Source organism: Diabrotica virgifera, chromosome 9 (assembly GCF_917563875.1).
Source record: "Diabrotica virgifera virgifera chromosome 9, PGI_DIABVI_V3a".
In the NCBI taxonomy this organism is placed as follows: Eukaryota; Metazoa; Arthropoda; class Insecta; order Coleoptera; family Chrysomelidae; genus Diabrotica; species Diabrotica virgifera.
This window is the reverse complement of record NC_065451.1, coordinates 193,110,870-193,125,797: the sequence shown is the minus strand read 5'-3', so window position 1 is coordinate 193,125,797 and position 14,928 is coordinate 193,110,870. Positions and strand designations below refer to the sequence as shown.

The 14,928-nt window shown below is 35.8% G+C and overlaps 1 protein-coding gene and 1 long non-coding RNA gene across 49 annotated transcripts in view; one reads left to right on the top strand and one right to left on the bottom strand.

Annotated features, from left to right (window-relative positions):
* Positions 1-14,928, bottom strand: part of LOC114337907 (titin) — a 213,688-nt gene that overhangs the window by 31,023 nt on the left and 167,737 nt on the right. For 17 of the 48 annotated variants that reach the window (XM_050662771.1, XM_050662770.1, XM_050662787.1 and 14 more), the window contains 2 exons: positions 3,860-14,803; positions 100-219 (listed from right to left, as the gene is read on the bottom strand). In XM_050662771.1, the coding sequence (XP_050518728.1) occupies positions 100-219; positions 3,860-14,803 (11,064 nt within the window). Of the gene's footprint in view, positions 1-99; positions 220-3,859; positions 14,804-14,928 lie in introns of those variants that run through there. The other 31 variants (XM_050662773.1, XM_050662776.1, XM_050662769.1 and 28 more) reach the window with 11 other exon arrangements.
* LOC126892918 (uncharacterized) overlaps positions 256-14,928 on the top strand; it is a 77,040-nt gene continuing 62,367 nt past the window's right edge. Inside the window, exon 1 of the long non-coding RNA XR_007701043.1 lies at positions 256-329. This is a non-coding gene — a long non-coding RNA (uncharacterized LOC126892918). The remainder of the gene's footprint in view (positions 330-14,928) is intronic.

Genomic DNA, 14,928 nt, shown 5'->3' with positions numbered 1-14,928 from the left:
ATACAGGATAAAGAAAGAGGAAGAAGATGACAGAAAAATTATAGTAATGTAATAAGTTCTAATATCAGAAAATTTGCTTTTGGTGTGAATAGTACTTACCATCTTCTGGTTTTGGAATTTTCGGAATTGGTTTCTGTGTTTGTACTGTTTCAATAACTACAGATTCTTGAATATCTTGTATAACCTTAGCCTTTTCTGTAGTTAAGTCTGTTGAGTCTTCTAAAATGTTAATGATTATGTTAAAATTTGTTTCAGGAGGACCATTACTGACACATTCGCCATCTTAGAAAATTGAGTTTCCAAAAATGCATACATATACCAACCTTAAGGTGAGTATAGAAATAAAGCAAAACAGCAAAAAGAACGTCATCGTGTAACTTAGTAACACACAACTAGGCGGGGCAATGAAGCTTTAAACCCACTAAATTTTTGCAGTTGGAATTTCAATGAAACTTGATGCATTCAATTCGTAAGAGCCTTAGGAAATTTTGTGAACTAAAGTGATGATGACGAAATGAAAATTGCATTATTGAACAAGGAAAATGCATTTTCCAATAGCGTTTCGAAGGGATGAAAAATGATAAATTTATAATTTGGAAATATTTGTTGGAAAAGGGTTCAATATTACTACTCTGGAGTTTTTGGGCTCGCTGGACTCATTACTCGGAAGATTTTGGGATCGCTGAACACGAATATTATATCGACGATGGTCTTCGAGACACCTGGTCCTGGACTCCAGGTACCTCAGATACCATCGCCGACATGATATTCGTGTTGAGAGACCACGAAAACCCTCGTGTAACCATCTTGCATTGATTTTGTAATGAATTTTCACAACACTCAAGGAGACGAGGCCAGTCGTGGGTACCAGGTGCTTTGAAGACTATCGTCATCATGATACCTGTGTTTAGTGAGCCCAGAACCCCCGAATAGTAATATTGAACTAATTTCCGTCAATTATTTCTGAATTACTAATTAATTATCATTAATAATAATAATATCTTATGGCATTTTTGCCGGGGAGATCTTTTCGGATTGTTCCGGCGCCATTTACATCTTTAACCCTGTTTCAAGTAGCTAGTGTCGATGTACACTAGCTCAGGGGGACCGACGGCTTAACGTGCTCTCCGAGGCACGGTGAAACGGCTCGTATCATTTTTAGAAATGAAAAATTGATTGTCGTTGGCAGGGCTCGAACCCGCGGCTCTGGCGTATGAGACACAGTGATCATGCCGTTGAGCTACGGCCGTTTACACAAATTTATCATTTTTTTTTGCACCCAACCGCAAAAATTTAGTAGGTATTGGGGCTTTTTAATGCTTCATTGCTTCGCCTAGTAGAAGAGTGTTGGTTTTCTGTAATCGTGTTGGGAAAATTGACAAACTGGTTAAAGTGACGTTTGTTTCACTTGTTTGTTGCATTCTTGTATGTACGTTTTATTTTATTATGTATAATCAAAATATTCAGTTATTTTTAATCTAAAAAGGTCGTAACAGACTCTTAAAAATCATTCTTGTTTTCTACGTTTCAAATAAAAAAAAACAGAACAGAAAGAGAAAGAAAACTGGCAAATTTGTAGTTGTACAATAATTACAGTAGGAAGAATGAAAGAATACCCATGAACGAACATATAAAAGACGCTGTATTTTCCTACCACCGTGTCACACACAAAATTGGCCAGCGCAAGTACATGTAATATTTATTATTACATGTACTTGCGCTGGGCAATTTTCTTTGTGACACGGTGACAGGAAAATACAGCGTGTTTTATATGTTCTTTCATGGGTATTCTTTAATTTTTCCGACTGTACATATTATGTATAATATCTCTTGTACAGTCGTTCCAGAAATAAGCCTTAAACAGAAGTAAAGATAAAAATATTTATAACGAGGTCAATGAACAACAACTCCAAGAAGAGACTAGTTCAGCAGTGAAATGGTTTAAAAATTAATTGCTGTATCTACTTATATCACTATAAATATTAATGCACGATCAAATATAAAGGAAATAAGTAAGAAAATACATAAAAAACAAATTATGTTGAATAAACTATTCGATATCCACTTCAGAAATCGTTATCAAAATACAAAACATTAATAAATGAAACAAATTTTATTCAGACAATGCAGACATACACTCCTGGTCAAAAAAATCGGGACACCTTAAAAATGGGTCATTTTTTATGTCTCGAATCTCCTAAACCTGTTGTCCGATTTTAGTGATTTTTTTAATATGTTACAGCCTTATTCTCTAAGAATATGGATTTAGTAATAGTGTTGCTGAACAGGTAAATGTCATTGTATACCGGGTGTAACAATAATACTATGTTTTTTCCTAAAAGTTCGTAACACCATGTGGAAAATTCTAGCAATTAAAAAATATTGAAATTAAAATTCAATTGTAGCCTTAGCCTTTCTTAACATTCTGCTTTATGACTCATTCACTTATGTTGGATAATGAAAAAGTTAGGTACTTTGACAATTAGCCACGTTCTTCATCAATACAGGGTGTTTCTAAATAAGTGCGACAAACTTTAAGGGGTAATTCTTAAATCAAAATGCTTCGTTTCCGTGATACCGGATGTTGAATCTTTTCTTACACACTGACGATTTATTTTTTGCTCTAAAATCGGTTGAGATATGCAAATTAAATTTGGTGAGTTTTAAGATACAGTTAATGCGCATTTTTTGACATACCATGATGTAGTTTATATTCACCATTGGCGTGCATACGGGTCATATTACCCGGTCATATTGCCTGTATGCACGCCAATGGTGAATACAAAATTTTTATGTGTATATCAAAAAATGTGAAATAACTACCTTTTAAAACCTACCAAATTTCATTTGCATATCTCAACCGGTTTTATAGCAATAAATAAATCATCAGTTTATAAGAAAAAATTTAACATCCCGTATCTTGGAAACGAAGCATTTGCAGACATATGTTTATACAGCAAACTGTCATTATTTTTTCCTGCAAAATTAACCCTTAAAGTTTGTCGCACTTATTTAGAAACACCCTTTATTGATGAAGAACATGGATAGTTGTCAAAGTACCTAACTTTTTCATTATCCAACATAAGTGAATAAGTCAAAAAGCACAATGTTAAGAAAGGCTAAGGCTACAATTGAATTTTAATTTCAACATTTTTTTGATACTAGAATATTCCACAGAGTGTTACGAACTTTCAGAAAAAAACACAGTATTTATGTTATACCCGGTATACAATGGCATTTACCTTTTCAGCAACACTATTACTACATCCATATTCTTAGGGAATAAGGCTATAACGTATTAAAAAAATCACTAAAATCGGACAACAGGTTTGGGAGATTCGAGACATCAAAAATGACTCATTTTTAAGGTGTCCCGATTTTTTGGCCAGGAGTGTATATTAAACATTTTAAAGTAGGTGAGTTTAAAATGATATTGCTAATATTTATGAGTTGCCTTTCTGTGACGACTTTATTGGAAGATAGTTCATTCGAATATACAATTCATACATAATATATTATGTATGAATTGTCAACACGAAGGGGTTAAAAAAAATAAATTAATAGAAGAATTTTTACCAGGTAAAAAAATAAACTTTGTTTAGTTTATTAATTTTTTGTATTTTGATAATGATCAAACGTCAAATAAAATCAATTTTTAAATAAAATTGTGGTGTATTACCACCAAAAATAGTAATTGTATCAAGATGACAATAAAATAGCTTCAGAACAATAATATGTGTAGTAGGCCACTAGGTTTACCTAAACATATAAATTCAAGAATTATTTTTAAGATTATTTCAGATTGAGGCGATTGTGTCCTTACTGATCCTTAAACAAAAAATAGAAAATATTAGCTTACCTACTCCCACCTCCTGTGTATTTTCGGAAGTGTATACCTCAGTGATAGTTTTAGATGTGAATGGTGTTATTTTTGGTGTTAAATACTCTTGAACTACAAGTTCAGGTTCCAGAGTACTGACATCAGTATACTCGTGTACGTACACATTTTGTATTGGTTCCTTGCCGTCTTCCAAAATGGTCACAATCTCTGTAGCTTCTATAGTAGGTCCAGCTTTTTTCAAGAGGGTTCTCTTTTTGGTGATCTTCTTCGAAGGCTTTTTACCTTTGGTGGTTATTTCAATAATGCTTACATCTTCTGGTAGCTCAATAAGAGCAGCAACTGGGTGATGCAAATCTTCTGTTTTTGGACCTTCAGTTATTTCAACCTCAGTTTCAGGTTTCTCTTCATCTACTTCATGAGTTGTTATCTCAATTACTTCTTGTTTACGGCCCTTTGGTTTTTTCAATGGTCTCTTTCTTATTACTTCTTTCTCTCCAGTTGGTAAGACATGCGTAACTACCTCTTCCGGGTATTCGTAAACAACTGCACAAGTACTCAAAGATACATTGAGCTGTAACGGTAACTGTGGTAGAGGGTGAGCTAAATGTTTCTTAATTAGTTCTATTTTCAGTATATTCAAAATTTCTTCATCTGTAAAATCGCTCTTTGCTTCGTAAAGTGTAGGCACAAACAGAATTTTTTCCTTCGGACTTTCTTCAACAGTGACTGTTGTTTTTGGTCTTTTACCTTCTTCTTCTATAGTAACTATTTCCGTTTTTTCCTCTTTGCCGTCCTTATTTTTCTTAATGACGCGTTTCTTGATGACTTTTCTCCTTTTATCTCCCTCCTTGGTAACAACTTCAGTTACCTGGATCTCTTCTGGCAATTCTTCGACAATACTAACAGGCTTATCGGGTTCAATTTCTTCAGGTGTTTCAATTTCTTCAACGGTAACTGTCGTTTGTGGTTCTTTACCTTCTTCTTCAACTGTACAAATTTCAGTTTTTTCTTGTATTTGACCTTTTGGTTTTTTAATAATCCTCTTCTTTATAATAGTCTTTTTTCGTTTTCCTTCTGGAGTAACTGTTTCTACAACTTCATCGTCCAGTACTTCCTCTGTGACTAATTGAGAAGGTTTAAATATATCCTCAACCTCAGGTTTGAATTCCTTCGATTTTTTGTCCTTTTTAAACGGTTTAAGATGGATTTCCTCTGGAACATCTTCAGGCTTAGGTTTTTGTTTGTATTTTAAAGATATTTCTTCATCCTCTTCTTCTGGCTTAGGTTTAGGAATTCCCTTAACTAGACCTATAGTTTCAGTCTCGGGTGTAACTTTTGTCTTCTTCTTTTTAGGCCTTTTCACCTTCTCTTCTTTAGGCTGGACGCCACTTTCTTGATCAGTAGGTACAATTTCAGGTTCCGATTCCTCAGATTCCTCTCTTTCATACTCAAATGGTTTAAATTTAAGTTTGTCATTGTCATCTTGTTCATCTGTACTTTCTGGTCTCGATGGCTTTGGCATAGTTTGTTCACCAGTTTCATCAATCACACCTTCATCTACCTTTTTAGGAATAGGTTTTAATTTTATTTGTTCGTCCGTTTCTTCCTCTTTTGGAATCTTTCCTTTCTTAATAGATAATTTCTTTGGTTGTTCTTCAGGCGAAGGCTTCTTCTTTGGTTTTCCTTTATGCTTAAATGCGTCATCAACAGCTTCCAATTTATTCGCCTTCAAATCGTCCATTTCAAGGTCAAGCTTTTCAAGTTCTGATAAATCAATATCTTTGTCCCTCAATCTCCTCCTCTTAGTTTTAACAACCTTCTCAGCTTCTTTAGCATTTCTAGATATTATTCCAGTTTCTCTGTAAACTGGTTCCAGCAGTGAAATACGAGGTAGTTTTTCTTGTTCGGGTTGAGGAGGGAATTGAACAAATGTTATTCTACTCTTCAATAAGAATTTAGGCAACTTTCCAGCCTTTTCTTTCTTTGGTAAAATTTTGGGTTTTCTTAGTTTAACATCAGATAAAAGGGCTACTTTGTTGCCCTCAACTATTTTCACCTTTTGCGGCTTGATTTCTTTGCGCTCAATAGGCATTAGTACAGAAACCTCTTTTCGGCCTGCCACTTTGGGTTTAGTTGGTTCAGCCTCAACATCGGAAAGTTCTTCGACAGTAACGGTTGTTTCCGGTTTTTTACCTTCTTCCTCAACGGTCACAATTTCGGTCTTTTCTTGTTTTCCATCTTTATGTTTTTTAATTACTCTCTTTTTAATGACCTTTTTCTTTTTGTCTCCATCTTTGGTCACTACCTCCGTCACTTGAACTTCTTCTGGCAATTCTTCAACAGTGTATGTTGGCTTTTCGGGTTCTTCGAGTTCTTCGACAGTAACTGTTGTTTCTGGTTTCTTACCTTCTTCCTCAACGGTCACAATTTCGGTCTTTTCTTGTTTTCCGTCTTTTTGTTTTTTAATTACTCTCTTTTTGATGACCTTTCTCTTTTTGTCTCCTTCTTTGGTTACTACTTCTGTCACCTGTACTTCTTCTGGCAATTCTTCCACGGTGTATGTGGGCTTTTCCGGTAAAATTTCTTCGGGTTCCTCAAGTTCCTCGACAGTAACTGTGGTTTCCGGTTTTTTACCTTCTTCCTCAATGGTAACAATTTCGGTCTTTTCTTGTTTTCCATCTTTGTGCTTTTTAATTACTCTCTTTTTAATGACCTTTTTCTTTTTGTCTCCTTCTTTGGTCACTACCTCCGTCACTTGAACTTCTTCTGGCAATTCTTCAACAGTGTATGTTGGCTTTTCTGGTTCTTCGAGTTCTTCGACAGTAACTGTTGTTTCTGGTTTCTTACCTTCTTCCTCAACGGTAACAATTTCGGTCTTTTCTTGTTTTCCGTCTTTTTGTTTTTTAATTACTCTCTTTTTAATGATCTTTTTCTTTTTGTCTCCTTCTTTGGTTACTACTTCTGTCACCTGTACTTCTTCTGGCAATTCTTCCACAGTGTATGTGGGCCTTTCAGGTAAAACTTCTTCGGGTTCCTCAAGTTCTTCAACAGTAACTGTAGTTTCCGGTTTTTTACCTTCTTCCTCGACAGTTACAATTTCGGTCTTTTCTTGTTTTCCATCTATATGCTTTTTAATTACTCTCCTTTTAATGACCTTTTTCTTTTTGCCTCCTTCTTTAGTGACTACTTCGGTCACCTGAACTTCTTCTGGCAATTCTTCAACAGTGTATGTTGGCTTTTCTGGTTCCTCGAGTTCTTCAACAGTAACTGTGGTTTCCGGTTTCTTACCTTCTTCCTCAACGGTTACAATTTCGGTCTTTTCTTGCTTTCCGTCTTTTTGTTTCTTAATTACTCTCTTCTTAATGACCTTTCTCTTCTTGTCACCTTCTTTGGTTACTACTTCTGTCACTTGTACTTCTTCTGGCAATTCTTCAACAGTGTATGTAGGCTTTTCCGGTAAAACTTCTTCGGGTTCCTCAAGTTCTTCGACAGTAACTGTTGTTTCCGGTTTTCTACCTTCTTCCTCGACAGTTACAATTTCGGTCTTTTCTTGTTTTCCATCTTTATGCTTTTTAATTACTCTCTTTTTAATGACCTTTTTCTTTTTGTCTCCTTCTTTAGTGACTACTTCGGTCACCTGAACTTCTTCTGGCAATTCTTCAACAGTGTATGTTGGCTTTTCTGGTTCGTCGAGTTCTTCAACAGTAACTGTGGTTTCCGGTTTCTTACCTTCTTCCTCAACGGTCACAATTTCGGTCTTTTCTTGTTTTCCGTCTTTTTGTTTCTTAATTACTCTCTTCTTAATGACCTTTCTCTTCTTGTCACCTTCTTTGGTTACTACTTCTGTCACTTGTACTTCTTCTGGCAATTCTTCAACAGTGTATGAAGGCTTTTCCGGTAAAACTTCTTCGGCTTCCTCAAGTTCTTCGACAGTAACTGTGGTTTCCGGTTTCTTACCTTCTTCCTCAACGGTTACAATTTCGGTCTTTTCTTGCTTTCCGTCTTTTTGTTTCTTAATTACTCTCTTCTTAATGACCTTTCTCTTCTTGTCACCTTCTTTGGTTACTACTTCTGTCACTTGTACTTCTTCTGGCAATTCTTCAACAGTGTATGTAGGCTTTTCCGGTAAAACTTCTTCGGGTTCCTCAAGTTCTTCGACAGTAACTGTTGTTTCCGGTTTTCTACCTTCTTCCTCGACAGTTACAATTTCGGTCTTTTCTTGTTTTCCATCTTTATGCTTTTTAATTACTCTCTTTTTAATGACCTTTTTCTTTTTGTCTCCTTCTTTAGTGACTACTTCGGTCACCTGAACTTCTTCTGGCAATTCTTCAACAGTGTATGTAGGCTTTTCTGGTTCCTCGAGTTCTTCGACAGTAACTGTTGTTTCCGGTTTCTTACCTTCTTCCTCAATGGTCACAATTTCGATCTTTTCTTGTTTTCCGTCTTTTTGTTTCTTAATTACTCTCTTCTTAATGACCTTTCTCTTCTTGTCACCTTCTTTGGTTACTATTTCTGTCACCTGTACTTCTTCTGGCAATTCTTCAACAACGTACGTTGGCTTTTCGGGTGCAACCTCTTCAGGTTCCTCAAGTTCTTGGACAGTGACTGTGGTTTCCGGTTTTCTACCTTCTTCCTCAACAGTTACAATTTCGGTCTTTTCTTGTTTTCCATCTTTGTGCTTTTTAATTACTCTCTTTTTAATGACCTTTTTCTTTTTGTCTCCTTCTTTGGTGACAACTTCGGTCACCTGAACTTCTTCTGGCAACTCTTCAACAGTGTATGCTGGCTTTTCTGGTTCTTCAAGTTCTTCGACAGTAACTGTTGTTTCCGGTTTCTTACCTTCTTCCTCGACTGTTACTATCTCCGTTTTTTCTTGTTTTCCATCTTTCTGCTTTTTAATTACTCTCTTTTTGATGACCTTTCTCTTCTTGTCACCTTCTTTGGTTACAACTTCTGTCACCTGTACTTCTTCTGGCAATTCTTCAACAGTGTATGTTGGCTTTTCGGGTTCCTCAAGTTCTTCGACAGTGACAGTTGTCTCCGGTTTTTTACCTTCTTCTTCAACGGTCACAATTTCTGTCTTTTCTTGTTTTCCATCTTTGTGCTTTTTAATAACTCTCTTTTTAATGACCTTTTTCTTTTTGTCTCCTTCTTTAGTGACTACTTCAATAACCTGAACTTCTTCTGGCAATTCTTCTACAGTGTATGTTGGCTTTTCTGGTTCGTCAAGTTCTTCGACAGTAACTGTTGTTTCCGGTTTCCTACCTTCTTCCTCAACGGTCACAATTTCGGTCTTTTCTTGTTTTCCGTCTTTTTGTTTCTTAATTACTCTCTTCTTAATGACCTTTCTTTTCTTGTCACCTTCTTTGGTGACTACTTCTGTCACCTGTACTTCTTCTGGCAATTCTTCAACAATGTATGTTGGCTTTTCCGGTGCGACCTCTTCGAGTTCCTCAAGTTCTTCAACAGTAACTGTTGTTTCCGGTTTTCTACCTTCTTCCTCAATGGTCACAATTTCAGTCTTTTCTTGTTTTCCATCTTTGTGCTTTTTAATTACTCTCTTTTTAATCACCTTTTTCTTTTTGTCTCCTTCTTTGGTTACTACTTCTGTCACCTGCACTTCTTCTGGCAATTCTTCAACAGTGTATGTTGGCTGTTCTGGTTCCTCAAGTTCTTCGACAGTAACTGTTGTTTCCGGTTTCTTACCTTCTTCCTCAACAGTCACAATTTCGGTTTTTTCTTGTTTTCCATCTTTGTGCTTTTTAATGATTCTCTTTTTAATGACCTTTTTCTTTTTGTCTCCTTCTTTGGTTACGACTTCCGTCACCTGAACTTCTTCTGGCAATTCTTCAACAGTGTATGTTGGCTTTTCGGGTTCCTCAAGTTCTTCGACAGTAACTGTGGTTTCTGGTTTTTTACCTTCTTCCTCTACAGTCACAATTTCAGTCTTTTGTTGTTTTCCATCTTTTTGTTTCTTAATTACTCTTTTCTTAATGACCTTTCTCTTTTTGCCACCTTCTTTGGTTACTACTTCTGTCACTTGAACTTCTTCGGGCAATTCTTCAATGATGTATGTTGGCCTTTCGGGTACAACTTCTTCGGGTTCTTCAAGTTCTTCGACAGTAACTGTTGTTTCTGGTTGTTTACCTTCTTCTAATACAGTAACAATTTCAGTTTTTTCAATATGTTTACCCTTTGGTTTTCTGATAATTCTTTTCTTGATTGTTTTTCGTTTTATACCTTCAGGTGTTATTTCTTCTAATATATCATCATCAGGTATTTCTTCGCTTAGTAATTGTACTGGTCTCAATATGCTATCTATGTCAGGTTTCATATCTTTAGATTTTTTATCCTTTTTAAAGGGTTTTAGTTCTATTTTTTCAGAAGGCTCATCAGGTTTAGGTTTTTGTTTATACTTTAATGATATATCATCACTATCCGGTACATCTTGTTTTTTCGGAACTCCTTTTTCAAGAATTCGTTCGTCAGTTGGGAGTTGAACTTTAGATTTTTTCTTTTTAGGAGTCTTTTTCTGCTTCGGCGTTATGCTTTCCTTATCTTCTTTTTCAGATGGAACTGATTCACTTTCGGATTCCTCAGATTTGTCAGTGGTATCTGGGAATGGTTTAAAGGCAAGTTTCGATTCATCTTCGCCCAAATCGATCTCTTTGGGTTTAGATAATTGTGGCATTTCTTCTTCGGTCGCTTGATCTGTTAATATTTCTTTCGGTTTAGAAGGAATTGGTTTTAATTTAACTTCCTCGCGCTCATCTATTTCCTCAGGTAGTTTTCCTTTCTTGATCTTTAGTTTTTTAGGTTCATCAGGAGCCTTGGACTTGTCTTTAGGCTTTCGTTTATATTTAAATGCATCATCCAATTCTTCTAATTTGGATTTCTTCAAATCATCCATATCAATATCTAGCTGTTCTAATGCGCTCATGTCAATATCTTTATCCCTTAGTCTCCTTCTTTTAGTCTTTGTAATCTTTTCTGCTTCCTTTGCATTTCTGGACAATATTCCATTTTCTCTATATATTGGTTCTAGGATTGATATACGAGGTAACTGCTCATGTTCCGTTAGTGGAGGGAATTTCTTGAAGGTAATTCTACTTTTCAATAAGAATTTAGGTAGTTCTTTCCTCTTTCTGACTCTTTCCTCTTTCTTGGGTAACACTTTACGTTTTTTAAGTTTTATATCTGATAAAAGTGGTACGGTTTTACTATCCACCACTTTCACTTTTTGAGGTTTGATTTCTTTTATTTCGATTGGCATTAAAACTGATACTTCCTTCCGTGTCTTTTGGCGATCTTCTTCAGAAACAGTTACAGATATTTGCGGTTCATTGCCTTCTTCTTCAACTGTAAGAATTTCTGTCTTCTCTTTCTTATCTCCTTTATCTCTCTTTATGACGCGTTTCCTAATTGTTCGCTTTTTCTTTCCCTTTGGAGTAGTAATTTCTACAACCTCGACTTCTTCAGGTAATTCCTCAACAACAGAGGATATTTGTTTTGGTTCTACGTCATCGGGAGTTTCAATTTCTTCCACGGTCACCGTAGTTTCTGGCAGTTTGCCTTCCTCCTCCACGGTAACGATTTCTGTTTTTTCTTGTTTTCCGTCTTTATTTTTCTTAATAACGCGTTTCTTAGTACGTTTCTTAATTTTCTTTCCATCTGGTGCAGTAATTTCCACTACTTGTATTTCCTCGGGCATTTCTTCCACTAAACATGGCCTTTGCACCGGTAATTCTTCTTCAGGCTCTTCAGCTTCTTCAACGATTACAGTAGTTTCAGGCTTTTCACCTTCTATTTCAGTGGTTATTATTTTGGTCTCTTCTTCCTTTCCATCTTTAACTTTTTTAATTGTTCGTTTTTTAACCACCTTTTTCTTTTTACGCCCCTCATCATCAGTAACCTCTGTAATTTTTATTTGTTCGGGAAGCTCAACGATTTCATAAGGAGAATATTCAGTTGATATCTCATCTAATTTTTCGTTTTCCTCTACTGTTACGGTAAGTTGAGGTGTTTCTCCTTCTATTTCAACCGTGACTATTTCAGTTTTTTCTTCCTTTCCGTCCTTTTGCCTTTTCAGTATTCTCTTTTTAGTGGTCTTTTTCTTCTTTTGTCCATCTGGTGTAATGATCTCTGTAACGCTTTCTTCTGGAATTTCTTCTACAACGCTTGACAACTCTTCAGAAGGTTCTTCAGAAGGTATGTCGTCGTCTTTTTGTTTGGGCTTCTTTTTGATTTTCGGCTTCTTTTTTAATTTGTCTGGTTTATCTTCATCTGGTTTTACTGAAATTTCGTATTCGTATACGATAACTGATAGTATGGGCTTTTTGGAATCTTCAGTAATAATTGTTATTTCTGTTGCCTCTATCTTGTTACCCATTTTCTTTAACAGCTTTCGTTTTCTTGTTATTTTCTTAGATGGCTTTCTTCCTGTTCTAACATCTTCTACGGTAATATCTTCCGGCAGTTCAATTAGAGCAGCTATAGGATGACGCATCTCATCTGTTTTGGGCCTTTCAGTTATCTCTACAGTTCTTTCTGGATTTTTCTCTGGTATTTCCTTGGTATCAATTTCTATTATTTCCTGTTTGCGCCCAAATTTCTTCTTTAACTGCCTCCTTGTAACCACTTCATCATCATTATCTTTAAGTACTTGTTCGGGATACTCAAACACCACTGCACATTTACCCAATGAAACATTAAGTTCACGTGGCATTTGTGGTAATGGATGTCCTAAATATTTCTTAATCATTTCAATCTTTAAAATGCTTAGTATTTCCTCATCTGTAAAATCACTCTTATCTTCATGTAAAGTAGGAACAAATAAGTACTTTTCTTCAGGAACACTTTCACTAGGGGTGTCAAATTCTTCTACATTAACCGTTGTTTCTGGCTCCTTGCCTTCTTCTTCAACAGTTACAATTTCCGTTTTTTCTTCTTTGCCATCCTTAACTTTCTTTATAATTCGTTTTCTAATAACTTTCTTCTTTTTCTTACCATCGACTGTGACTACTTCGGTTTCCCGGATATCTTCAGGCAGTTCTTCGACTACATATGTCAGTTTCTCAGAAGTTACCTCCTCGGGTGCTTCTAGTTCTTGTACTGTAACAGTGGTTTTTGGTTTCTTGCCTTCTTCTTCGACAGTGACAATTTCAGTTTTTTCTTGTTTTCCATCCTTAATCTTTTTGATAACTCGTTTTTTAATAACCTTCTTCTTCTTTTTACCATCGATTGTGACTACTTCGGTTTCTTGGATATCTTCAGGCAATTCTACGACTACGTATGTCGGTTTCTGAGGAGTCATTTCCTCGGGTGATTCTATTTCTTGTACAGTCACAGTTGTTTCTGGTTTCTTGCCTTCTTCTTCAACAGTTACAATTTCTGTTTTCTCCTCTTTGCCATCCTTAATCTTTTTAATAATTCGTTTCTTAATAACTTTCTTTTTCTTTTTACCATCGATTGTGACTACTTCAGTTTCTTGTATATCTTCAGGCAATTCTTCGACTACGTATGTCGGTTTTTCAGGAGTTATTTCCTCGGGTGCCTCGAGTTCTTGTACAGTAACTGTTGTTTCTGGTTTCTTGCCTTCTTCTTCAACAGTTACAATTTCTGTTTTTTCCTCTTTGCCATCCTTAATCTTTTTGATAATTCGTTTTTTAATAACCTTCTTCTTTTTCTTACCGTCAATTGTGACTACTTCGGTTTCCTGAATATCTTCAGGCAATTCTTCAACTACGTATGTTGGTTTCTGAGGAGTCTTTTCCTCGGGTGCCTCTAGTTCATGTACAGTCACAGTTGTTTCTGGCTTCTTGCCTTCTTCTTCAACAGTTACAATTTCTGTTTTCTCTTCTTTGCCATCCTTAATCTTTTTAATAATTCGTTTCTTAATAACTTTCCTTTTCTTTTTACCATCGATTGTGACTACTTCAGTTTCTTGTATATCTTCAGGCAATTCTTCGACTACGTATGTCGGTTTTTCAGGAGTTATTTCCTCGGGTGCCTCGAGTTCTTGTACAGTTACTGTTGTTTCTGGTTTCTTGCCTTCTTCTTCAACAGTTACAATTTCTGTTTTTTCCTCTTTGCCATCCTTAATCTTTTTGATAATTCGTTTTTTAATAACCTTCTTCTTTTTCTTACCGTCAATTGTGACTACTTCGGTTTCCTGAATATCTTCAGGCAATTCTTCAACTACGTATGTTGGTTTCTGAGGAGTCTTTTCCTCGGGTGCCTCTAGTTCATGTACAGTCACAGTTGTTTCTGGCTTCTTGCCTTCTTCTTCAACAGTTACAATTTCTGTTTTCTCTTCTTTGCCATCCTTAATCTTTTTAATAATTCGTTTCTTAATTACCTTCTTCTTCTTTTTGCCGTCGATTGTGACTACTTCAGTTTCTTGTATATCTTCAGGCAATTCTTCGACTACGTATGTCGGTTTTTCAGGAGTTATTTCCTCGGGTGCCTCGAGTTCTTGTACAGTTACTGTTGTTTCTGGTTTCTTGCCTTCTTCTTCAACAGTTACAATTTCTGTTTTTTCCTCTTTGCCATCCTTAATCTTTTTGATAATTCGTTTTTTAATAACCTTCTTCTTTTTCTTACCGTCAACTGTGACTACTTCGGTTTCCTGAATATCTTCAGGCAATTCTTCAACTACGTATGTTGGTTTCTGAGGAGTCTCTTCCTCGGGTGCCTCTAGTTCATGTACAGTCACAGTTGTTTCTGGCTTCTTGCCTTCTTCTTCAACAGTTACAATTTCTGTTTTCTCTTCTTTGCCATCCTTAATCTTTTTAATAATTCGTTTCTTAATTACCTTCTTCTTCTTTTTGCCATCGATTGTGACTACTTCAGTTTCTTGTATATCTTCAGGCAATTCTTCGACTACGTATGTCGGTTTTTCAGGAGTTATTTCCTCGGGTGCCTCGAGTTCTTGTACAGTTACTGTTGTTTCTGGTTTCTTGCCTTCTTCTTCAACAGTTACAATTTCTGTTTTTTCCTCTTTGCCATCTTTAATCTTTTTGATAATTCGTTTTTTAATAACCTTCTTCTTTTTCTTACCGTCAATTGTGACTACTTCGGTTTCCTGA